This window comes from Mobula hypostoma, chromosome 6 (genome assembly GCF_963921235.1).
Source record: "Mobula hypostoma chromosome 6, sMobHyp1.1, whole genome shotgun sequence".
In the NCBI taxonomy this organism is placed as follows: Eukaryota; Metazoa; Chordata; class Chondrichthyes; order Myliobatiformes; family Myliobatidae; genus Mobula; species Mobula hypostoma.
The window spans coordinates 132160146-132187079 of record NC_086102.1 but is presented as its reverse complement, the minus strand read 5'-3'; the positions used below and the strand labels follow the sequence as shown (position 1 = coordinate 132187079).

At 40.8% G+C, this 26934-nt stretch overlaps 1 protein-coding gene across 4 annotated transcripts in view; it reads right to left on the bottom strand.

Annotated features, from left to right (window-relative positions):
- The window catches only part of hycc2 (hyccin PI4KA lipid kinase complex subunit 2), a 53993-nt gene that overhangs the window by 23862 nt on the left and 3197 nt on the right, over window positions 1-26934 (bottom strand). For 2 of the 4 annotated variants that reach the window (XM_063051729.1, XM_063051731.1), the window contains exons 2-6: window positions 19203-19278; window positions 18458-18559; window positions 18150-18329; window positions 8846-8926; window positions 4993-5108 (exon numbers count right to left, since the gene is read on the bottom strand). In XM_063051729.1, coding sequence (XP_062907799.1) covers window positions 4993-5108; window positions 8846-8926; window positions 18150-18329; window positions 18458-18559; window positions 19203-19253 — 530 coding nt within the window. In that variant the 5' untranslated portion in view covers window positions 19254-19278. Of the gene's footprint in view, window positions 1-4992; window positions 5109-8845; window positions 8927-18149; window positions 18330-18457; window positions 18560-19202; window positions 19279-26670; window positions 26692-26934 lie in introns of those variants that run through there. The other 2 variants (XM_063051730.1, XM_063051732.1) reach the window with 2 other exon arrangements.

The window sequence follows — 26934 nt, the reverse complement described above, 5'->3', positions numbered from 1 at the left end:
ATTCTTTATTCCAGGACCAATGCCCAAAGTTTCGTATATACAGATCGAGGGAGAAATGGGAGTCGGATTTGGGCATTGTAATTGATCAATGTTGGTCACATCAATGTTTGGATAGTGTTACCACTCTTATCAACTCTAGATACAGAATGATACATTTTATTTTTTTTTACATCAGTTGTATCTCACACCTGAAAAATACATAAAAATAAACCAGAAATTTCCGACAAGTGTTTCAGGTGTGGCATAGATGTTGGTACCTTTTTGCATTCCACCTGGCTATGCATGAAATTGAGATCTTTTTGGATAGATCTGGGGGAGGTACTAGGAAAGATTCTGGGGGTGGATTTCCCTCTAGACCCAGAATTGTTTCTTCTGGGGAACTTAGCAGTTTTGAAAGTTAACCTCCCCAGGAATAAATCCAAATTTATTAAAATTGCGTTGTCAGTGGCCAGGAAATGCATAGCGGTAACATGGAAATCCAATTCCCTCGTACCTATTAATCATTGGAATAAAGAAATGCAAAGTTGTATACCCCTTGAGAAGATTACTTATACCCTTAGGAATGGACTCACTGTGTTCATTGAGATTTGGCAGCCATATGTGGATTACTTAAATGCCCAGATTGTTTAATTTATTTACTTCAATTTTTTTTTAAATTAATATATCCCTTATTATAAGCTAGTTTCTTTAATTTGTAGTTTAAACTGACTCTGAGAGGGGGATGCCTACTCTTTTTTCTTCTTTTTCCTCTTTTTTTCTTCTCTTTTCTTTCCTCTGTCTTTTGTTTTTTTTTCCTCCCTTCTTTTTTCTAAATGAGGGGAGATGGTGTTGGGATAGGTTTTCCTTTTTTTCCTCTTGGACTTAATCTATTTGAATTAATTTTTTTCAATATATATTATTGTATTAATTGAGTCCTTTTATTTCTTCTTAAAAAATTAAATAAAATATATATTTTTTTTAAAAAAGAGAATGTTCTTGAGCCTTGCCTCACTTTTCAATGAATGCTATTCCATCACCATCTCCTTCAGCAGTTGTGCAAGACTCTACAATCCCGAAGCATCTCTGGATGAGGGGCAAGATCTATTCTGTTGTAACCATATCTGCATCTCCCCTAATGCTAGCCTGGCATGAAGCTAGCTGAACTGACTGAAGTCATTAACTTAGGAAATGAAAAGAAAACAGATCAGTTTGTACCCACTCTCAAGTTTTAGGCTACTGCAGCTGTGTCGAAGTGCTCCCACAATACTGGTCACCACACAGCTACAGTTTTTAGAGTACATCACACAAGAACCTCACACATGGAAGGTCTTGCCATTAGGTCCAGGATGCCCGTAGTCAGCAAGCTTTGCCTAGTGCCAGCTCCAGTGAAGGGCAACTGAATGCAGTATCTGTAGTGAGTACAGGTGGTGAGCTCCACCCAGTAAAATCTGCCTGCTGCATCACAAACCCACCCCCCACTTTCACATTCATCATACCATCAATGTTTGTTCATCTACTCACCTTTTTCCATTCATACACTTTGCAACACTGAACCAACAACTAACCAGGAGTGACGCCCACTCCCCCAAAAAAAAACTGGTCCAAAATAAAGCATCAATCCATTATGAATGGGCCTCAAGTCAATTGACAAGATGCTATGTTCAAAATAAAACAAAAATGTCAATTGCAATATTTAAAAAAACAATTCAACTCACTACTTCATCATCAGTTCTAGTGAGATGGCAGAGCTAGATACTGGACATTACACCTCTACACCTTCTCCACCTTCCTTCCACAATTCTTCACTTGCCCCCACCATCACTCTCCCTCTGGTAATAAATTCAAACAATGTACTCGACTGGAAGTCAAAGCGGCCAATTAAGTAAAATAAAAAGTGTTCCCGTTTGTTACAAGCACAATGTGGCTCCCTGAACTAACCGGGAAGTCTCTGCCTTATCCAGCACAGAGTGGTAAAGGCCAGAGAACTGCCTGGTATTGGGCCTGTTGCTCTCCAACACAGAGGCTCCCCACACAAACATTATAAAGTCACTAATGCAAAAATTAAAAGAAAGGATCTTCCATCCACATTCAATACCTCACCCCACCCTAAACACTAAGCATACAGGCTCCTTGGATGTTTATCTCGGGCCTACTGGTTGATATCCACTGGCTTAGCCTGTGGACCTCAGCATCATGAAGCAGTGAACATCCATATCAGATACCATAATCACAATTACCTAACATGGATTTCTCCTATTTGAGTGATAAAGAACTGATATGGCTAGATAAATCAATGTTATAAAGAGTTGAGGGATAACTGGTCTGAGCAGCAGAAGGTGGAGAGGGCAGAGCAGAAACTGAACAGCATGTGGAACAACAGCAGGCAGTCTGAAAAATGCAGTGCAAGAATGCAATCAGAGTTACGGGGAGAAGCGGTGTCACTTGCAATGCAAGATGGCACAGCCTGAACTGAGATATATTTAGTATATACAGGTCCACAATCCCTTATCCGAAATCCTTGGGGCCAGTTGCATTTCGGAATTCAGAATTTTTCTGATTTCAGACCCCCTCCCTCCCCACCCCAAAAAACATGTATGCTCAAGTGCCTTATTTAATGTGCAGTGGATTTTAGGACCCAGCGGCGCACCAAACCTACGCACATCCTCCCATATTCATTACATCACCTCTAGATTACTTATAATACAATGTAAATAGTTGTTATACTGTATTGTTTAGGGAATAATGACAAGAAACAAATTTCCAACAAAAACGTTCAATCTATATACTACTAAAACTTTCATGCTCTGTTTGTGACCTCCAATTAGCGCAAACGGTGCATTACAGCGGCACTTTTTTTTTGGCTAAATTGAATTAAAATGCGCTAACTTACAGAATGCAGGCAAAGTTCAGGGTTATATATTTGTATAAAATTGCTCATTCGCCAAAATCTACAGGCTCCCTTTTAACCAGAGAGCTGATCGGCCATCATGGAAATTGGGACGCGACAGCCCAACGCACGCACATGGCTAGCCTCAGCCACGACACCTACCGCAGCAAAAGGGCAGGGCAGCTCTATTCCGAGGGGTCACATTCTGCTAACCACCATCAGCATGTGCAGGATTGGGACAGATCTAACTGCCACCCATCAATAAGAGATAATTAAATCTTATTGTAATGACCTACTTCGAGACACCCACAAAACCCTTTGCTGCAGTCAAAGGACAGCGGTGACTATATCACGTCCATTTAGGAGAGTGCCAACTACATCATCGAGAATAATCAGCACCCTTTGGTGTTACTGCTTCATATCTTCTATCCAGCATTAGGGTAAAAAAAAAAGGTCAGCCTAATTAGGCCGTGTGGAAAGGGAAGGGGGACATTATGGTCAAGAGATGACGCCAAATGTCGTCGGGAAGTGGCAAGGAGAGGGAGAGAACAAGAATTAGATGAGGCCAGGATCAAAGAGTCAGGACAAAAAAAGATAAGAGACAGAGGAGGAGAGGCATGCACGTCTCCAAGATCAGACACAAACAGCAGAAGAGATGAAGGGATGGGCACGTCTCCAGAATGACAAAAGCAGGCACAGAAGGAGGAGAGAGGAAGAGACAAAGGAGCTGAGAAATGCACATCTCCAGGATCAGAGACAAAGAACAAACAGCAGTAGAGATGAAGGATGAAAGGACTGCATGTCTCCAGAATGACAACAAGAGGCACAAGGAATGCAGATAAACCAGAAATGATGCCATCAAAAGCAACTTTCGTTAAATGAGGAGGAGCTATATTTGCTTTGCTATGCATCATTCTTCTTTAATAAACTGAGGTTTTCTACTTCAAATTCCAAAGCAAAGTGATACCAATAGCATTCAGGAACATTTAATGTTCATTCTGGTCACATCAGACTGCACTACCCTTCTCTCAAAGGGTGCCCCAACAGGTCACCTCATTGTCTAGTAAAACATAAAAATATATAGCTTCAAAAGAACCGAACCAAACACATGGTAAATGACTTACTGGAATAAATGTAGAACGTCACTGTCACTATAAAACTTCAGTAACTTGTCTTTCTGTTTATTTAAATCATATACAGTGGTAGTTCCGACACTATTTTCTTCAGTAAGACGCTGCACAGACACACCACGATCAAGCTTCTGCAGTAACTCCACTTTCTGCGTTATTGATAATGATAGATGCTTTTTTCTCATTGTTACCCATAGGGGTATCTGCAGCTCTTTGACATTTTCACAGTGAAATTAAACAAAGTCAACAGTGAACACAAAATATCAGCGATCAGCAAATGCACATGTAACCAGTACGAGTGCTGAGCCACAACTGACATCTGGCGGCCTCTGCTAGTGCTGCCACGTCACACCTGAGTGACATCAGCTGTTGGCCAAAAAAAAAACAACTTCGGGTTTTGGAGCTTTTTGGATTTCAGAATTTCAGATAAAGGAATGCGCACCTGTATTACACTGAAAGATATCATGAAGGTTGAAACATAAGGCTGAGGGTAGCAGACACCAGCAGAATCAACAAACTCATTCGTAAGGCCAGTGATGTTATGGGGATGGAACTGGACTCTCTGACGGTGGTGTCTGAAAAGAGGATGCTGTCTAAGTTGCATGCCATCTTGGACAATGTCTCCCATCCACTACATAATGTACTGGGTGGACACAGGAGTACATTCAGCCAGAGACTCATTCCACCGAGATGCAACACAGAGCGTCATAGGAAATCATTCATGCCCGTGGCCATCAAACTTTACAACTCCTCCCTTGGAAGGTCAGACACCCTGAGCCAATAGGCTGGTCCTGGACTTATTTCCTGGCACAATTTACTTTTTACTATTTAACTATTTATGGTTTATTACTATTTATTATTTATGGTGCAATTGTAACGAAAACCAATTTCCCCCGGGATCAATAAAGTATGACTATAAAAGTACTCAAGCTAAATCCACATTGTCCCCATCATGTCACAGAGCCACAAGCATAGTTCACGATGTGCCTCACTTACCTGTTCTGTGCAGTAAAGTTCTCCCTCTGTGGGTGAAGGTCACTATACACCACTCGGATTAGGTCATGCTGACTAAGTGCTCCTTCAGTCAGGGCCATGGAGCCTATGCTTGAAGGCTGAATTAACACAAGTAAAAGACATTCAGAAAGATTGTAGATTGACTTACTAGGCCAGTACGGGCAGTTCGAGAAATAGAATGTAGTTTTTTCTCTTTAATCTGTGAAGTTAAACGTTCATAAAGTTAGAACACAGTGCAGATACAGTACATCAGCCCACAATGTTGTGCTAACCATTTAAACTACCTCAAGATCAATCTAACCCTTCCCTCCCGTATAGTGCTCCGTTTTTATTTCATCCATCTGCCTCATCTAAGAGTTTCTTTAATGTCTCTAATGCACCTACCACCACTCCTGGAAGCATGTTCCACATATCTACCACTATCTGTAAAAACCTACCCCTGACATCTTCCTCTATACTTTCCTCCAAACACAAAGTTATTCCCCCTCAATTGTTAGCGATTATCCCCTTGTAAATGGTACAAGAGAGAAGCAATATCAGAATGCATTATAAAGTATCACAGAAAGTGCAGTACAGGCAGTAATATGCAAGGCAAGGATTATGAGGTCAAGAGTCCATCTATTGAACAAATGGACCATTCAACAGCCTTTTAACAGTGGGACAGAAGCTGCCCTTAAGCCTGGCGATTGTGTTTTTGTATCTTCTGCCTGATGGGAAGTGTTTGAGATGGAAAAGATCTATGATTATGCTGGGTGTTTTATGAGGCAGTGAGTGAGAAGTGCAGAAATGTCCACGGAGGAGAGGTTGTTGCCACAACCCTGCAGTTTCTTGCAATCTCAGGCAGAGCAACTGCCAGTACAAGCTGTAATGCATCCAGATAGGATGGTTTCCCTGGATGCATTGACAATTGGTGAGGGCCAACAAGGACATGTCGAATTTCATAGCCTCTGGAGAAAGTGGACCTGCCAGTGCGCTTTCTTGGCCATGGCATCTACGTGGTTGAAGCAAGGTAGCCGACTGGTGATGATGCAACTCCTCCCAGCAGTGGCAGGTGTGCAGGTTCTTATCTATTGTCCTAGGTCACCGGGTAAATAAATGACGTGCCTAGTTAATGTGTTTTGTTTCTTATTATGAAAGCAACGGGCTTAGCAAACATTAATAAATGATATAGTGCCTTTGAAGAGAAAGGTACTCATTGGATAGGAGACCGTGTCATTTCCTAACCCAATGGATTAAACCACAAGCACTCCTTGATTCCAACACCAGAATGAAATACAAGCATTTCAACAGTTCCTTCCATAACCTCAATGTTCCAAAACACTCAAGATCACAAGATCTTAAGTCAATAAAACACTGTACTGTTAAGGTTCCATTAACAGGCTATGAACAGAATACCAAGGATAAATCTACTATTTCTCTTAAAAATACTGCCATGGGATTTTCTTTATGTGAATGTTAACACTTCATCTGAAATAGCCCAGTACCTACTCAATTTTGCACTGAAGTCTTAGCCTGTATTATGCTCAGATGTCTGGAGTAGATCTTGAATATAACTTCTGAAGGCTTGAGGGTGTTACAGTTGTACAAATTTTATGAAGATTTATTAGCAATCATTTATATTGTATCAAAATATAAACCAGAAAAATAATTCTGTATAAAAGCAGTAGATAAGAAACAAAAGCAGGAAAAGATTTGGCCTCAGATACCTATACTGCCGTGACAGGACTCATCTTTCACCTTAGTGCCACTTTCTGGCACTAACCCAGGTCCCTTAATACTGAAAAATCCATTGATCTCTAATCTAATCAGCAACTGAGCCTCTACAGCCCTTCAGTACAGAATTGCATCATCATGGATGACAATTTCCCTCTCATCCTGGTGCCCATGCCTCAGCGGGGAAAACACTAACTCACATCTACTCTGCCAAACCCCTCAAGAGCTCTGTATCTTTTAACCTTCCATTCTTGAGACTACATATCAAATTTGCTTATTTCTGATTCCTGGAATTGTGGGTTTATCATGAACCTGAAGAACCTTTACCACACTCCCTCTAAAAGGGAGAGGAGAAGATGGCAGTGCGACCCAGCGTGTGCTGCCACTCCAGTGGTGATGTCTGTTATTTGTCAAGTAGGGTACCGTGCACAATTCTGATTTGATGGAGACAGACGTGAGAGTACGGAGGAACATCTGGAGAAACTTCTGAAATGCCCGCTTCGCTGCCACTGCTACTGTATGGTCCGGAATCTCCAGAGAAGGCCCTGAATCCTCGGCTTTGCTTGTTTTGGTGGCCGGGGCGAGGTCAACGGCGCTCGGGAGGCTGTATCAGAGGGGCTGGTCGGAGGCTCGAAGTTTTCAGACAGATGGACTCTGAGTCGGCTGTTGTCGCATGCTTCCAATGCATTGGCAGTTGTCGGTGCCTGGAGGTTTACGGCAGGGAGTTTCTCCCTTTGCCGCCTGCTATTGGAGTCGATTGGGACTTTGAGACTTTTTTTTTTAAACCATGCCCATGGTCTGCTCTTTATCAAATTATGTTACTGCTTTGCACTGTTGTAACTATGTGTTATAATTATGTGGTTCTGTCAGTGTTAGTCTTTAGTTTGCCCTGTTTTTCTGTGATATCACTCTGGAGGAACATTGCATCATTTCTTAATGCATGTATGCATTTCTAAATGACAATAAACGAGTACTGAGTGTTCTCATAATCTAATCACAAGTCCTTCCTTTAGTGGGAACACCAGATGGACACTATTTTCTAGATGCAATCTTACCAAGATCCCATATAATGGAAATAAGCCAGCTAAATTATTATATCCACATCCTCTTACAATAAAGACCAAAATACTACTCATCTTATCAATTACTAATGTACCTACATGGTACCTTTCTGCAATTCACAAACACAGGGATCCTTCTGACCATCAGCAACTTTCAATTTGTCACGATTTTCTACTAAAATTGTTGACCTTATAACTTTCCACATTATATTCCATCTGCTAAATCCTTTCTATTTGCTTACTGGTTAAAAATACCTTTGAAACCTCTCTGCATTGCCACCTAGCTTTATATCAGTAGCTGCAGGGAATGAAATACTTAGAACTGTGAGGTTTGCAAGGACATCCTGAGGTCGCGAAAAGGAACTATAACCTAAAGAGCTAAATGGATTGTCCTCAGATTGCACAGCACAGTTTGAAGCATATTGTTAGTAAAGAAAATCTTAACTGCTGAGTAAATTATTTAATTAAAGATTGAAGTGTTCTTATTAACAAACACCAGCGCAGAAACAATATATGGAGTCAGCTACAATCTCATTGGATAGTGGAAATATTAGCCTTCTCCACCAGCATTTCTGCCAATGGTACACCTCCTGCGAACCCCAGAATTTGTGCAGTTCCTTGAAGTCAATCTTCCTTACCAACCAAACTCCTTGAAGTCTGAGTCAATGGGAAGATACTATACATTCCACACAGGAGATGGTAACTCTCCAATTAACCAGATAGTGAGAATATCCACTGGGATTAACCAGGCTTATCCTGAAACTTAGTCATGCATGACCTTCTCATATCAGCTCTCTGGACAGCAATTAATCATAACAAAGACTTCTTACTCTTGTCAAGGTTTGCTGAGACTAATCATTACATACCAAATATCATCGTCATAGAAGCATAGCTACACAATTTCCAAGGAGATCAGATCACTTGTTTCATTTAGAGGAAATTTCAAGTTTCCAAATTCTCAACAAACATGAAGCTGTGGCATTGAGTGCACAACTTATACATCACCAAAGTCTCCAGGAACATGAAGGAAGTGAATGATGGCATCACAAGAAGGCACTCACCTCATGATATACTGATGGCTTGGACAGTGACGGGATTGTAAAGGACAGGACTTTATTGTTTCCATCTCTATCCACTATCTCCTGTGAGGAAATAAAGTGCATTATACTAACTTCCATTTTGAATAAGTTATTACTAAATTGAATAAAAGCTTGAGAGGGCTTAAAATGACTGGGACATAGGAACAGATCCCAAATCCAGTCTGACCACTTGCTGTGAACCTGATAAAGCTTAATCATGTCTGTCACAACAGCACAATCCAGTGTCCCATCACCCCCAAAAACAAAGTTCAGCTTCTCAAGGACCCAATAATACACACCAAAAACCTGACAACTTAAACAGGAAAGCACATACTGAAGGGAGGCATACTTCAGAGAAACATACAGAGACAATTACAAGCAAAAAAAAATGAGGATGACAGAAGGATAGAAATAAATGAACATGAAAATAAAAGAATGATCAAGAGCACAGATGTGAAAGAGAAGGACAGAGAACACAGCTAAACAGTACAGGTTGAGTACCCCTCATCTGAAATTCCAAAATGAGAACCTCCAAAATCCAAAGGTTTTTTTGAGCACTGACATGATATTACAAATGGAAAATCCCCTGTTAACACGCAGGTCTATGTGCACCACAGACAGTTCTGAGGAGTGACCACATACACGTAATGAACAGAAGTTAATGAAAAAAAAAATAGGAAAACACTGCATAAAGTGAAAAATGAAGATCTTGAGCCTGTATTGAAAGAATGGATTTGTCAGCATCAGAGTAAAAATGCCACTGGTCATGAAACAAGCAACGATTTATCACAACAAACTGAAAATTGAAAGCAATTGTTCATGCACAAAATTATTAAAATATAGAAAACTAACCCCCCTCCCCCTGTCGTAGTTGCTGTGGAACGGGCGGCTGTTTGAAATCAATGGCAGATATGAAGCCAATCGCAGCACTGGAACCTGGTAATAGACACGGCTGGTGCCGGTCATTCAGCTCAAACAGTCTGTAGAAGACCCAGCTCCATCATGTCAGACTGTGTTCCGACTGTGGACTGATCACTCTGTACGCTCCATACCAACTGTACACAAACTGTACATGTAATGCAAATGATTTGATCTTTAGACTTGGGTTCCATCCCCAAGCTCTCTCATTACATACATGCAAATATTCCAAAATCCAAAAATAAAATAAACAGAAATCTGAAACACTTCCAGCTCCAAGTATTTCAGATAAAGGATGCTCAACATGTAGACTTGCGTTCACTTCACTGAAATTAACAGGGAAGGCTGACACAAACAACACTACAACTAAAAACCTACTGCATGGCAACACCGAGCTGAACAGTTCATTATTTTGGTCAGACTGGGCCAGCTGAAGACTTGTTGGCAGAATTTCTCAGAGCACAGCTCTGGGTCAGGACCCACACTCTCACAGGTCTGAGCCAAGAACATTCCTAATTTTATTCATGTTAAAAATGCTACAGGTGACTCCAAGTTAGCTACAGGCTGACACAGCATCAACACCAGGTAGGGTGGTCCCTGATTTCACACGGCAATTATGTACTGCTAGGTCAATACGTTGATGCAAAGATCGAAGCAAAATAAGATTCTAAAGATACAGAGTGGGGAAAAAGTTAATACTAAAATGCCGCCTTCCCTTTTCAAACACTTACCCAAGGTTTTTTTTAAATTTAAAACAGCGGCTAAAGTTTCAATTTTGTATTTGTAAAGCCACGTGACAATGGTTCTTCTAATGTTCTGTATTTACTGTTCCAGATCACACCTACTACTCACCTAGTCTCAGACCAGGTGTTCAGTGACACAACCCAACCTTCTCATCAGACCAGTACTAGTCCCTATTCTTTCTATTGAAGGGATACATCTTAAAGCCAACGCTCATCTCCCCTTTTGTGATCAATATTTACTCAACCTATACATTTCATTGATCAGACAGTCTAGTTCATTATGTTCAATACACAGCAGTGGCAACACTACAGGAGTACTTACTTGGCATACAAAGTATTTTGGAGTGCACCAAGATTGTGAAAGACACTACTTAAATACAAAACAGAGTGAAGGGTTATCATGAACTTCTGGTTGAGAAAGAGTTCGAAATCTTCAATCTTAAAAAAGTTTCTTCCCCCAAGTGGTTTACCTCATCAGCCCCCCCCACCCCTTCTATCTATTAACTCAGCCACTGCAATGCACCATCAGCACTTTAAACTACTTTTTATAATGCAGTTTAATTTATATATAATTTGCAAAACAGACAATGGGCTGAAGAGCCCAAATCTGTTCCAATGTCTTATGTATTTCTTCACATTTTATTCCATATCTGTACTTTAACCTCTAACTTTACTTTTATATCATTCTCCATTTTTACAATTGTGGAATGTTGTGTTTTTTTGCACGTCATGCCAACACACCACTACAAATTCCTAATATATGTAAATGTATATGGTGAATAAAGTTAACCTTTGAGCTTTTGATTGAACAAGCTATTGCTATTTGCCAAGAAAGATTATAATGGGGTGGATGGACTCTACACATGCTGTGTGTTTACAAGGTGCTTTCTTATCCAAAGCAAACAGCCACTACCCAAAGCAACACACACAAAATGCTGGAGGACCTCAGCAGGTCAGGTAGCATCTACACAAGGGAATAACCAGTTGACATTTCAGGCCAAAACCCTTCTTTGAGATTGGAAAGGAAGGGGGAAGACACCAGAATAAAATGGTAGGGGAAGGGGAAAGAGGATAACTAGAGATGATAGGTGAAGCCAGGTGGGTTGGAAAGATAAAGGGCAGGAGAGGGAGGAATCTGTTAGGAGTGGAGAGTGGAACATAACAGAAAAGAAAGGAGGTTTGGGGGGGGCGGGGTGGAGAAAGAGACCCAAGGAGAGAAGATAGGAGGTGAAAAGTGATCACAATTCTAGCTCCTTTACCATAGCTTTGGAGAAGGATAGGAACAGACAAGTTAGGAAAAGCTTCAATTGGAGTAAGGGGAAAATATGAGGCTATCAGGCAGGAACTTGGAAGCATAAATTGGAAATAGATGTTCTCAGGGAAACATACAGAAGAAATGTGGCAAATGTTCAAGGGGATATTTACGTGGGGTTCTGTATAGGTACAGACCAATGAGACGGAAAGGATGGTAGGGTACAGGAACCGTGGAGTGCAAAGGCTGTTGTAAATCTAGTCATGAGGAAAAGTGCTTATGAAAGGTTCAAAAAACTAGGTAATGACAGAGATCTATCAGATTACAAGGCTAGCAGGAAGGACCTTAAGAATGAAATTAGGAGAGCCAGGCCGGCTGGTGGCATGACATCGGCGCCAGACCTGGCAGCGGAGGTTCCCAGGTTCGAAACTATTCGGGTCCGCCCCCCCAAGTATGCTTTCCGTGCGTGCCAGGTTGAGTGTCGAGATTGCAACTCGACCTCGTAAAATAAAGGGAAAATACTGTGAAAATGTCTGTGTAAGGAGTGGTGCGTCACACAGTCTCTCTCTCACTCCGCACTTTGTAAAAAAGCCATGAAAAAGACATCATCACGGACATACGCACGGACACGCAGACGCACAGGTGTGCAGGCAAAAAAAAAATTAGGAGAGCCAGAAGGGGCCATGAGAAGGCCTTGGTGAGCAGGATTAAGGAAAACCCCAAGGCATTCTACAAGTATGTGAAGAGCAAGAGGATAAGATATGAGAGAATAGGACCAATCAAGTGTGACAGTGGAAAAGTGTGTATGGAACCGGAGGAGACAGCAGAGGTACTTAATGAATACTTTGCTTCAGTATTCACTATGGAAAAGGATCTTGACGATTGCAGAGATGACTTACAGCGGACTGAAAAGTTGGAGCATGTAGATATTAAGGAAGAGGATGTGCTGGAGCATTTGGAAAGCATCAAGTTGGATAAGTCACCGGGACTGGATGAGCTGTAACCCAGACTACTGTGGGAGGCGAGGGAAGGGATTGCTGAGCCTCTGGCAATGATCTTTGCATCATCAATGGGGATGATGCAAATCCCCATTTGAGAGGCTCCGGAGGATTGGAGGGTTGCGAGTGTTGTTCCCTTATTCAAGAAAGGACATAGAGATAGCCCAGTAAATTATAGACCAGTGAGTCTTACTTCAGTGGCTGGTAAGTTGATTGAGAAGATCCTGAGGCACAGGATTTATGAACATTTGGAGAGGCTTTTTCAAAGGCAGGTCGTGCCTTACGAGCCTGACTGAAGTTTTTGAGGATGTGACCAAACACATTGATGAAGATAAAGCAGTAGATAGTCATACTTTATTGATCCCAGGAGAAATTGGTTTTCGTTACAGTTGCACCATAAATAATTAAATAGTAATAAAACCATAAATAGTTAAATAGTAATATATAAATTATGCCAGGAAATAAGTTCAGGACCACCCTATAGATGTAGTGTATATGGGTTTCATCAAGGCATTTGATAAGGTACCCCATGCAAGGCTTATTGAGAAAGTAAGGAGGCATGGGATCTAAGGGGACATTGCTTTGTGGATCCAGAGCTGGCTTGCCCACAGAAGGCAAAGAGCGGTTGTAGACACGTCATATTCTGCATGGAGGTCGGTCACCAGTGGTATGCCTCAGGGATCTGTTCTGGGACTCCTACTCTTCTTGATTTTTATAAATAACCTGTATGAGGAAGTGGAGGGATGAGTTAGTAAATTTACTGATGACACAAAGGTTGGGGGTTTTGTGGATAGTGTGGAGGGCTGTCAGAGATTACAGCGGGACATTGATAGGATGCAAGACTGGGCTGAGAAGTGACAGATGGAGTTCAACCCAGATAAGTGTGAAGTGATTCATTTTGGTAGGTCAAATATGATGACAGAATATAGTATTAATGGTAAGACTCTTGGTAGTGTGGAGGATCAGAGGGATCTTGGGGTCCGAATCCATAGGACACTACACGCTGCTGCGCAGGTTGACACTGTGGTTAAGAAAGCATGCGGTGCATTTGCCTTCATCAATTGTGGCATTGAGTTTAGGAACTGAGAGGTAACGTTGCAGCTATATAGGACCCTGGACAGACCTCACATGGAGTACTGTGCTCAGTTGTGGTGGCCTCACAACAGGAAGGATGTAGAAACCATAAAAAGGGTGCAGAGAAGATTTACAAGGATGTTGCCTGGTTTGGGGAGCATGCCTTATGAGAATAGGTTGAGTGAATTCAGCCTTTTCTCCTTGGAGTGATGGAGGATGAGAGATGACCTGATAGAGGTGTGCAAGATGCTCAGAGGCATTGATCGTTTGGACAGTCAGAGGTTTTTTCCCCAGGACTGAAATGGCTAGCACGAGAGGGCACAGTTTTAAGCTGCTTGGAAGTAGGTACAGAGGATATGTCAATAGGTAAGTTTTTTTTAAAAAAAAACCAGAGTGGTGAGAGCATGGAATGGGTTGCTAGCAACAGTGGTGGAGGCGGAAACAATAGGGTCTTTTAAGAGACTCCTGGATAGGTTCATGGACCTTAGAAAAATAGAGGGCTATGGGTAACCCTAGGCAATTTCCAAGGTAAAGACATGTTCAGCACAGCTTTGTGGGCCGAAGGGCCTGTATGGTGCTGTAGATTTTCTATGTTTCTAAGTTTCTAAAAGAGGTAGAGGTCAGAGTGGGGAAAAGAAAAGGGAGGGGGAGAGAAATTTATTTATTTATTTTTTAAACCAGAAGAAGAAATCGATATTCATGCCATTAGGTTGGAGGGTAACCAGATGGAATACAAGGTGTTGCTCCTCCACCCTGAGGATGGCCTCATCTTGTGCCAAGATAAGGCCATGGAGCAACATGTCAGAGCAAGATTGGAAATTGGAATTAAAATAATTGGCCATTGGGAAGTTCAACTTTTGGCGGATGGAGTGGAGGTGCTCGAAGTGGCCCTCCAGTTTACAAGGGGTCTCACCAACATCAAGGAGGCTACTTTGGGAGCATCAGACACAATAAACCACCCCAGCAGATTCGCAGTGGAAGTTTTGCCTTACCTGGAAGGACTGTTTGGGCCCCTGAATGGAGGTGTGGGAGAAGGTGAATGGGCAGGTATAGCACCTTGGCCACTTGCAGGGATAAGTGTCAGGAGGAGGGAGATTAGTGGGGAGGGTCAATTAGACAATGGTATCACAGAGGGAGCGATCCCTACAAAAAGCAGAAGTAGTCGGGGGGTGGGGGGGAAAGAAGAGGTAAAGACATGTTTGGTGGTAGGATCTGTCTGGAGATGGCAGAAGTTGCGGAGGATGATGTCCCTCTGACTCTTCATTTGTTGCCCATATGTGCACACAGTGGGTGGGCTGGTTATGTAGACATTCTAAAAGGGAGGAAAATGCATCACAGTATCTTCTATCACAAAATGAATAACAGTGTGACAGGCTGGAGCTGGCATAATCACTATCTAGATGCTAAACATCAGACAAGCAGATTTGTTTTTAAGCCACTAATCTCTGGCAGAGGACTTATAACAAACAACCAAGTTCTTTATGAGGCTCCTTAATTATTAAGAGCTTTGACCTATTTGTGAATTCTAATTTTGATTATTACTCAAAGGCTGAAAGTGATTAAAGTAATTAGAATAAAACTAGTGACTTAAAGAACATCAAATACAACAGTACCATGCAGGCTCTTTGGCCCATTACAGTGTGCTGTCCTTTTAACTTAATTCAAGATCAGTGTAAAGAGAACATAACAATCTGAACAATTCAAAACTAGGCTGGCAAGAGTGGTCAATTAGCCAGTGTAAGATAAGGTACTACATCTTCAACATATGATAAAAAAAACATGCTCTTATAAACATCTGAAGAAATAATTCACAACTAATACTGGATGCATTTTCCACTGAGTAAAAGACACAAGGAGAAAGTGAAACAATGATTGAAGGATTTCATAATCTTTGCACAAAGTAGAGCGAGGATTGAGAATTTAGTGCAGAATAACAAAGAAATTTGGGAGAAAGGTATGTGATAGTATACCAACAATAAATAAAAGAGCCTTGATAGTTGTTGTGCAGAAACAAAAAAAAAATTACATTAAATCTACAGGAGAAATTACAAAGGGAAAATACAGAAAGAGCAAAGACGTTTTTCAAGACAGAAGACAAACATTCTAGAAAGGGTAGGAAATGAGGTTCTACTTAAGAAGAAACAAAATTAAAGAAAAAGCAGGAGAAAATATCTATAAACCAATTAACCTGACACTAGTGATTTTTTTTAAAAAATAGAAATATTCAGAAGCATTAGAAAAATCATGATATGATTTGGCACAGTTGGATGCACACAAGTGAAAATTTATTTGACAAGTATTTTGAATTTCTGAGGAGGAAACCAGTAGTTGATATACATTTGAATTTGCAGGAAGTTTTAATTAAAAGCTGCCAAATTAATTATTACACAAAATTAAGGATGATTAGATCAATTTTTTAATACATTATTCTTAAGCTACATTTTGATTTAATTAAAACAGGTTGCTTTGAGAAGACTGGTAATTACTTGTGGTATCTATGTAGTAACTGCTGAAGTTGTGACCAAGATTGGCATCCAGTCATCAACCAAATATGGCCAATGTCAATTATCTAAATGAGCAGACAAAATATTGTGTGGCCAGGATTGCTGACAATAGGTGGAAAATGAACAAAGAGTATACAAAACAAATTGAAAAGGATTATAGACACATTAGGGGAAGGAAACTGATGATGAAATGTAAAGTTATGATCAAAACAAAAACTAAATGTATGGCAGAGGACTGGAAAACATTAGCCATAGGGTTTTGGTAACATGTCTACAAGTCAAAGTTTATACCCATCAAATAGGGAAATACAAGGTACATTTGCCTTCAGTAGCAAACGATCAGATTTAAAAATAAATACAACTTACTGGAACTATTATGGGGTCATTCTCAGCCAGTTAGAACTGAAACAAGGAATTTTTTAAAAGGTTGCAAATTTTGTGAATATGGTACAAGGGCTGCTAATTTTCATTGGATTGGCGTCACACCCACTAACCTGGAAGGTGCAAAGTGAAGTTCAAAGCAACTAACTTGAGGCCACTTCCTTCAGCTGCAGAGCTAGTTAGTGGCAAAGTCTCAGGATAAACAATTCGCAAAGGAGAATTTCCTCTTTAAAAAAAAATCAAAGGGTTGTGAATATTTGGAACTTTCCACCCCACAAGCTCGTGGATACTCAATTATAGAACACATTCAAGGCCAAACAGTAAAGTTTTTGGGCACCAAGGAAAATGTAAGCAATGCATGACTGTGAACCTAAAAATCTTACTGATGGGTCAAGATAGTCATATCCTTATTGCAGCTCTCACTTCTTACAAATTAAAGAGGCAGTGCAACATGAGATAATAAACTGATGGGGACTGTCCAAGACTGATTTGCTGGCCTGTTCCTTTACTCCAGCCTTCTGCGATTCTATGTGCCATTCCTGTGATCTAACAGACTGGTCTCGTGGTGTTACTATTATGCAGCACACTGCAACATTGTGATTTGACAGCCAGTTTCAAGAGTGTACAGCAGACCCCTCATGCCACTTTACAGGACCTGATTAGTGGAACGCAAAATAGACTCCACAAAATTCTAAAATAGCAGACTCCAACTATAGCTCATTTCAATCAGTCCCAAGGGGATACCAAGCAACTTGTTCAGTGACAGTGTCTATGAGGTGACATTAATATCAAATATTATGTAATTGTTCAAGTGCCAATGAACTTCTATTTTACAAATATTCATTTTTAAAAACTATACAATGTGCATTTAGTGTTTCATATGATACAAATACAATTTGAATATTATATGGATACACTGATCATTGTTAGCATTTATTATTGAGAACAATGCAAGTGGATTTATACTGTGCATGTCTTCTAGGCTCACAGTCATCAGGCCTGACAGTACAATGTCAGCGGGTGAGATAAATGCTGCCAGAACAAAGCTTTAGTCCTTCAGCACCCTTTTTGGATAGCTGCATTGTTTTTCCTTTCTCCCTTCTGAACCCCAGCTTTTACTGTAGCTGGGGGTCATTATGGGTGGAACACAAGAGGCTAGATGGTAATAGATTTTAAATAATTTTTAATTCTTACCAGCCAGAGAATCTTGACGTCAATAATAAAACAAAGAACAATCATGTTTAAAAAGGTATTTCTAACACAAGCAACACACAACTGTAAATCCAGCCACTATATATTAAGTCAATCCTCCAGTGAAAGAATGGATGGTTCTGAGCTGAGTTCTTGCCAGTTTTTTTTCTGTTTTTAATCCTTCATCTCTCTTTAATGAAGAGAGACCCCCCATAACAAACTCACCAGATTGTAGATACCAAGTAGCAAAGCTTCAATGCAGCCATTGCAATGTCTCTCTCTGCTTGATGTGATGCGCAAATATCCCCAGATCAGTTCAGGCAAAAACTGGAGTGTAAACCTCTTTAGTTTCACCTCAGAGCTCCGATACAACTCAAATAGCTGATGACAGACAGGTTCCAATAACTGCAGACAGAGCAAGGAAAGAAGTAGAAACATGACACCATTCTAGGCCTCACCAATTCCTCCCCATTGTCCACTCCTGTCCTACCCCACCCCCAACCACCCAGCTTGCCCCAATCCACAGCACTGACCTCATTGTTGGGGTCCTGGATGACCTTGTACAGAGCTGGCACTATTGTATTGTTCTGGTGGAGGGTTGCTGCATAAGTGGATATCTGAGTTTCAGGGACAGTCTGTCAAAAGGCAAAGAGGAAGTGATTGTAAATAGATGTGGACACAGTGAAGTAGGTGAAGGTGGACACTGGTACTATTACCATCATACCACAAGTTAGTGGTTTTCACTCAGTTAATGCACAATTACAATTATACGTTTGTAGAACAAGCCTGAATTTGAACTGCTGTCAATTATCCACATCTTCCACAATTATTATTATTTAGCAAGATGACAGATAGAGTCACTGCTTGTCACTGCTGTAACCCTTGAATGAAAGGCAATGCCAGCACCATGAAACATCAAGATCAATTCAGACATTATGTCACACTGCTACCATTCCTAGAACAGTACCTTAGAAACCACGTAGTGTACAAAGACAGCAGTGTATCAGGAACACCACACTAGAACTGGGAATAGGAAATAAACAGACAGAAAGGATACCTCTCTGCCCAGTGCTTAAGGAAAAGTGTGTCGCTACGGAAGCAGATTTCCCATTTACTATGAGCATGGAATAAGGGTTTAAATCAGTGAATAAACTCTTTGTTCAGTTAACTGCAGTGCAGGAGCTTGGAATTGGTTTTCAAAGACACCCAGGGGAACTTTCCAGTTCTGACAAAGTGGTAACAGCAAGAACTTCTAAGTGGAATTAAAAGTAACCATACCTTGAATTGGGAGAGCCAGTCCTCCACAACCCCTCGGTCAGAGTCCAGCATCTTTTTAATCCTCACTTTCAGTTACCTACAAAGTTAGTTAAGCTTTAATCACATGTAGTCAGAAACATCATGCCATGATTAACTTTAAAATTGCTCACTTGCAATCTGGTAGCCAAATATCTAAGTTTACTGACAACTCCACATTCAAGATTGCTCATTGTCATTCTTCAATACATGAATGCAAAGGAGAACAAAATTATTGTTACTCTGGATCAATGCAGCACAAACAAAAACAAAAAACACAAAATATATATAACAGCAAACCTATAAAGCACAATGCAGGAGTAACTGATTGTAGGTACATAGTGACATTCGGTGATGTGTATGTCGTGGTGGTGGGGTGGGTTAATGGATGGCAGTGCTGATCAGTCATATGGTCTGAGGGGTGGAAGGGGGTGGGGAGAGAAGAAGAAGAGAAGAAGAAAGAGTGTCATGTTCCTGACATGGATGCTGATGGCAGGAACAAACAGTCCACAAACAGGGTGGGTGGAATCCTTCATGATATTGCTATACTTTTTCCAGCATCTTTCTTTCTACATGTCCTTGTGGCAGGTAGACCCATGCCGGTGATGCGTTAGACAGTTTTAACTACCCATCGTAGAGCCCTCCTGTACACTGTTGTGCACTTTTCGTACCACACAGCCATACAACATGTTAGGATGCTCTCAAACGCGTATCTCCCTTCATCAACAGGTCTGTACAAGGTTCTGTGTATTCATGCACTAATCCAGCTCTTTCCAGCCTCCTCAAAGTAGAGATGCTGGTAAGCTTTCTTAACTGTGAAGAATGTTCTTGGGCCATGAGAGGTTGTGTGAGAAGTGCACTCGCAAGAGTTTGAAACAGCTCAGTATTTCCGCTGCTGTGTTGCCAATGTAAAGAGGCCTGTGAGTGGAGCAGGCGCACAAGACTGTTGGGATCTCTGATAACTTTGTCTAAGGGAGTAAGACAATAATAGGTAAAATGAATCAGAAAGACATTAGCAATGTGGAGAACCATGAAGCCATTCACGTTAGATCCAAGAAAGTTTCAAGCAACAATGACCTGTTGATGAAGGGAGATGCGACAGGCCATGTACAAACATTAGTAAATGCTGGGAACAGGACATGTACACAAACTTCACGAGAGTGAGCAGAAAAAGAGCTGGTCAGTTACAATGCAAAAAACAAATGTTAAGGCAATGTTTCATAACACAAAGGCTGGATACATCCAACGAGGAAGAAAAATTCCAAGAGGTGGATTCACCATACTAAATAATAAAACCAAAGACGAATGGCACTCAGAAAACTGGACAAAATACAAACCCAAAAAAGACTAAAAGATTGACAAGGTGAAAATATTGTACAAGTTAAAGTTAAATAGATGCCAAAACAGTTAATGAGTTTCTATTGATTTTCAGTGTGTTGGTCATCTGGAAATGGAATGTAAGGAATTAATGGAAAATTTGGAATAGGGAGCTGAATTAAACTGTTTTTTTAAAAAAACAAGATCTTGATGTGGACTGACATTAGTGGAAGCAGAGAGCATGTTTCCTCTTGCACACAGATCTATTGTCAGGGGCCACCATTAAAAGATGAAATCTGCCAAAACATTTTTCTTTTGGTGGGTTGCAAGACTTTGTAAGTCTTCTCTTTAAAAAGGGCAGTAGAAGTGGAATCTTTAAAAAAAGTTATTGAAAATCAAAGGGGCAAAATGTTACCATGAATACACAGGAATGTGGAGTTGAGATCAGCCACCATCTTATTAGAGGGCAGAGTTTGCTCAAGGGATCCTAATTACCACCAAAACACTCAATCATTATATATTTAAAAGGGGTTATGATACGAGAGTCTTCAACTCAAGAAGCTTACACTGTTACATACCTCAAGGAGATCTGTGACTTTTTTTTTGAGAATGATGTAATGGTCTTTTGGAGGTCACCTGATGTAGTTTTCCTGCCGATGTGAGGTCACGTGATGACATGTGCACCACGGGTATATAAGGGTAGACCCCAGATGACGCAGTTAGTTTTTAGTTTTCCGTTTTCCAGCTAGAACGTTAATGCGTCTCTGTTTCTGTTGCGTATTTGTTTTTATGACGCAGTTTCATTTTTAAAACGGAGTGTTACGTTCTGTTGCAAGGTACAATAGTGCTGGACTGGCAATCTTTGCTAGATGTGTTGATGTACCTTTTCTCAGTAGTATGGGAGAGTGAAGACTTTATCGAAGTACGGGACCCGAAGGATTAAGAAAGTTGGTATCGTTCGGCAGTTTAACAAAGGATCGACCTTATTGAGTCTTCGTTGAAGGAGTAGTGACCTGCATCGAAGATAACTCTTGCCAAAAGAGCAAAAAGTTCATGCAAGGTGCTCTCTAGAATTTAAGGTCAGTTGTTTTAAGCTGTTTATTTCCTGCATCGTGAATCCTTTGGACAGAACCAACAGGAAAGTCACGTCTATGAAGAAATCCTTCTCCAGAGAAGTCTCTCCCAATTTAACGTATAAATCTGTTGGACTTTCGAATTTACCATTTTTAAGAACTATACCTGACTTTACCACTTTAAGAACTATTTTCACATTTAACACTTTAAGAACCAGTGCCGAGTGACGTTTTGTTGAACGATCGCATAGTGGTTAACTTCCGGTTAAGGTTTTCGTTTGCGTTTTTATTGTTTATCCGTGTTTAATAAATGTTTGGTTGTTTTTATATAACCTGTCTCGATTGATATTCACTGTTGCAGGTTACGTAACAACACTACATCGGTAGTATTAAAGCCAAGGTTAAGGGTTCTCTGCTCTCCTGGAGACAAGCGTTCAGGCCCACTCTGAAGCAGCTCAACAGCAGATGTCTAAAACTAGGAAGTCATCCACCTTACAATTCACCTGCTTTTTGCAGATAACTCTACATTCTGCTCAAACTCCTGAGGAATTGTGATAAACAATTCAATGATCTACGCAACAAGTTTTGCATGCCTATTAATATCAAATGAACAGTTGTCACCAACAACACACAAAATCTACAACAATGCCATAGATCACAAACTAACTCATTTAATTTTCACCAACTTATCCAGCTTTGAGGTTTAAAAACAAAATAGCTAGGTCTGTCAACCTTTGCAAACTTCTATTGGATATCAGGGGTGGTGGGGGGGGGGGGTGAGGAGAAAAACAAATCAAAACTGCTAACCGGGAATAAAAAAAATAAAATTCTATCAATTATAAAGAACATTGACTTTTGTTTATTATGAAAATTGAGCCACATGCCACAAGCAGGAACAACAAAAGAACAAAGTCCAACATCAGTTTCAGAAACATCTCTCAATTTACCTGAGACCATTGAATCGATGAATCCTTGAGGGACAGAGTCTACAGCCTATAAAGATTGTACACAAGTTTGCTGGCAAGACATGGGAACTACATGCTTAAATACTTCGTCAAAGACTCAATGGCCAATTCAAGAAGCCCCACAATGAAGGAAAAGGCCAAAGCTTTAATACAGCATCATAGTGAGCAGTTGGGTTGTTCTCTCTGGAGTGGCAGATGCCGAGGAGAGATCTGACAGGAGACACAGACAGAACAGATAGCTAGTATTCTTCTCCCCAGGACTTAAATGCCTAATCCCAGAGGGCACCCATTTAAGGGGGCCTGTTAAATGGAGATATGTGGGGGCAAAAATTTTTATGTCGAGTAGGAGTTCCCAACCTGGGGTCCACAGACCCCTCAGTTAATGGTAGGGGTCCATGGCATAAAAAAAACTGGGAACAGCTGATGTAGAGAGCAGTGAATGCTTGGAATGCACTGCCTGGGGTGGTAGTGGAGAAGGCAAATAAGATTTGAAGTGTTATAGAGGCTCTTGGATAAGCACATGAATGTGCAGGGAATGGAAATGAAGCTGGAGAGGTAGTAATGGGGAACAAGTATACGGCAGATGAACTGAATAATTACTTTGCATCAATCTTCACTGTGAGACACCAGAAGTGTGCCAGAAGTTCGAGAGTGTCAAGAGGCAGAAGTGATACAGTTGCTATTACCAGGGAGAAGGTGCCCGGGAAAAATAAAAGGTCTGAAAGTAGATAAGTCACTTAGACCTGACGGACTACTCCCCAGGTTCTAAAAGAGGTAGCTGAAGAGATTGTGGAGGCATTAGTAATGATCTTTCAAGAATCAATAGATTCTGGAATGATTCTGCAAGACTGGAAAATTGCAAATGGGAGGAGATCGAAGGAAGGAAATCATAGGCCAGTTAGCCTGACCTCAACAGTTGGGAAGATATTGGAATGGATTGTTAAGGATGTGGTTTCAAAGTACTTGAAGGCACATTACAAAGTAGGCCAAAGTCAGCATGGTTTCCTTAAAAGAAAATCTTGCCTGACAAATCTGTTGGAATTCTTTGAAGAAATAACAAGCAGCATAAACAAAAGAGAATCTGTAGATGTTGTATACTTGGATTTTCAGAAGAACTTTGACAAGATGCTGCATATTAGGCTGCTAAACAAGATAAGAGCCCAGGGTATTACAGGAAAGATATAGCATGGATAGAACATTGGCTGATTGGCAGAAGCAAAGAGAGGGAATAAAGGAGTCCTTTTCAGATTGGCTGCTGGTGACTAGTGATATTTTACAGGGGTTTGTGTTGGGACGACAACTTTTTACATTTTTACAATGATTTGGATGACGGAATCTCAATTTCATGCAGACTCCTCCAAAATGAAGGCGCTTTTTTTTTCAAAACACAAGATTAAATTTCCTCAAATTACTGTTGAAGATCAACAGATCCTTGATGCTCCAATTACTGAGCATGAAAGCAATGAGTTTAAAAGCCAAATAGAAAATCTATTTTCTGATGCAGGTCCAGAGAGAAGTTGGAGGAGAGGGTGGAAGTGATAGGGGAAGTGACAAACATCTGAACTGAGAGATCAAGTTGGACAGGTTGAGTTAGAGTCATATTTCTAGTAAGAACTTGGAAAAATAGTTTTAGTGGGAGTATAAGTGAGCAGAAATTACCAAATTTCCCTCTGGATCAATAAAGTATGACTATGACTATGAAATATTCTGACAATTGGAAACCTGGCAAAAGGTGGAGAATTGAGAAAGTTAAAGCACAGTTGGAAGCAACTTAGAAAACAGATCATCCTGCATTTGCATATAATATAGCAAGCCATTTTGTCCCAACAAGTCTACGTCAGCTCTCAGAGCATTCCCATTCCCTAACCAATTTTCCTATAAACCCAGTTTCCCAACTCTCCCCATTAAACTGCCTTCCTATCCGACTATCCACCAACACTGGGGTAAGTAACCTACCCAATGATGTGTGGTTAAATGGAAGAAAACCAGAGCACCCAAGGGCAATCCACACGGTCACAGGGAGAAAGAGAAAATGCCACATGGATAACACCCAAGGTCAGGATTGTTAGCTACACCTCAGTGCCATGCCAGTGTCGTAAAACGAAGGTTGACATGCAGTGAGCCCCCTACATGAAGTGAAGTGAAGTGTTGACATCTGGAGCTTACTGTGCATTATTGTAACTGTGTTATTCTGCACATATGCAATTCACATTTCTCTGTTCAATTTATAAATTTTTGTTGCAACTCCATTAACTTTCTCGATACAAGCCTTTGCGTGGATATTTTTTACTGCAGCAATTTTATGAATAGCCTGCACCAAAATGCCCAGAATGTATTCTACCCATCCTTTTCAGTTTCCCCAGAAATACATCTTTCCCAATAATGCATATAGTAGACAACACTCATGTGCATTAACTAATAGACTGAATAATGGCCAATTCATACATTGGCCAATGCAATTTCAGCTTATAGTCTGTCTAAAGTCCGGCTGTGCCTTAGTTAAGTGCTCCAAACTCTATTTGGACAAAGGCAGTCTTTGTGGTTATTTATGAACTAATGAACAAGTGGAGGTTTTACATGCCAAAAATCCTTCAACAAGATTATCTTAGGCCTTTGTTCTTTAATCAGCTAGTTCAGTTTCTACTTGTCCACTTCGTAGCGTCTGGGCATTGCTGGCATGTCAGCATCTATTGCCCATTCCTGGCTGCCCTTGAGGAAGGTGGCAGCCAGTTGCATCCTTCAGCCAAAGCAATTCTTCCAGTGAAGGCTCTCCCTTAATGTGTTTAAAACAGCAATCGAGTAGCTCAATGTAAAAGCTGGTTCACCCGACCTCAGCTGTGGGATGTTACTATGGAAGTCACAGCAAGCTCCGTCCCCCAGAAGTGCACCCAATCGCAGCTCTCCCACCTGTCCTCAATTCGAGTGGAATGCTGCACCCACTGAGAGCCACTGCTATTTTGGTAAATACATTTCCAAAGTTCACCAGCAAAGAATGTGTTACAAGGCAGTGACTCTGAGTTCAAGATAAACCGGATCACAAGAGCAAGGCTCAAGCTATTAATTAATGACCCAGCTCCTCACGACACAAAGAACTTGAAATGCACACATGCCAACTCAGATTTTCTTCACAACACAAGCTGCTGGTAGGAGTCATGTGCGTGGATTTCACCAGCAATATGTAGTGCAAAGTGGGAAAGAACCATGCTTCCCAGGTGCCTATCTGGGGTCTTAGTTAATAGTAGGAGTCCATGGCATTAAAAAAAAAGGCTGGGAACCCCTGATTTGAGATTATGTTGATACTGGGCAAAGTCTAAGCCATCAGACACATAGCTGCACATTCAGGTTATCTATAGACACTAGAATCTTCCAGCAGCTAGGCTCTGGAAAGCCCACCATAACCATGCCAGAAAACAGCAAACACTATCTGCTGCAGATATTCAAGATTTCAAAAAAAAACTCATCTCTTCAAATGACAATGATGTCCAAGATGACTCCTTCGCAGAGAAGCTGCACCCTTTTGAAAACAATCTGCATTAATACAAAAATGTTTTAATGATTTTCATTAAATTTTAATGTGATCAATGACACTATTTTTAAAAATCCTTGAAAATGTGTCTTTGTTAGTTATTATATTCTCATAATCGCAGCCAGAGAACAGAAGACGAAGTATTTTTCTTAGCCTGATGTCTACTGACACATTTTGTTAGTAAAATTAATGGTGCTTATGGAAACTGACTTTTGCATCGCATATGAGCTAAGTACATTTGGATGGAGCCCAGATTAGAGCACTCTCAAGGATTATGAGAATACCTCCCAAAACATTATAAAATGGAGATTACAGCATTGAATAGCTGTAACAGAGTGAGTCAGTCATTGGGCTTTGGGCAATGCATTGCTGTTAACAGTGCAGAGGATAAACCAAGCAAAAAGAGCTGCTAAATATAATGTAACTGATTAAACATTTGGATTAGCGGAAGATAACATTACCAAAAACACCACTTCCCTTACTTACAACTTCTGATGATTTATGCACATACCCTTTCCCTCTTTTCCATTCCCTGTTCTGGCTTCCATTTCACCCCCTTCTCTTCTCCTTACCTCCCTCTGGTGCCCTTCCTCCTTCCCTTTCTTCCATGGTTCACTGTCCTCTCACATGAAATTCCTTCTTCAGCCTTTTGTCTCTTCTACCCATCACCTCCCAGATTCTTACTTAATCCCCACCCACCCCTAACAACCTGACTGGTTACCTGGTTTCACCTGTTACCTGCCAGCTTGGACTCCTTCCCCCTTCCTTTCCAATTGATGAATGGTCTCAGCCAACTGTTTATTCCTCTCCAAAGATCATAGATGCTTCCTGACCTG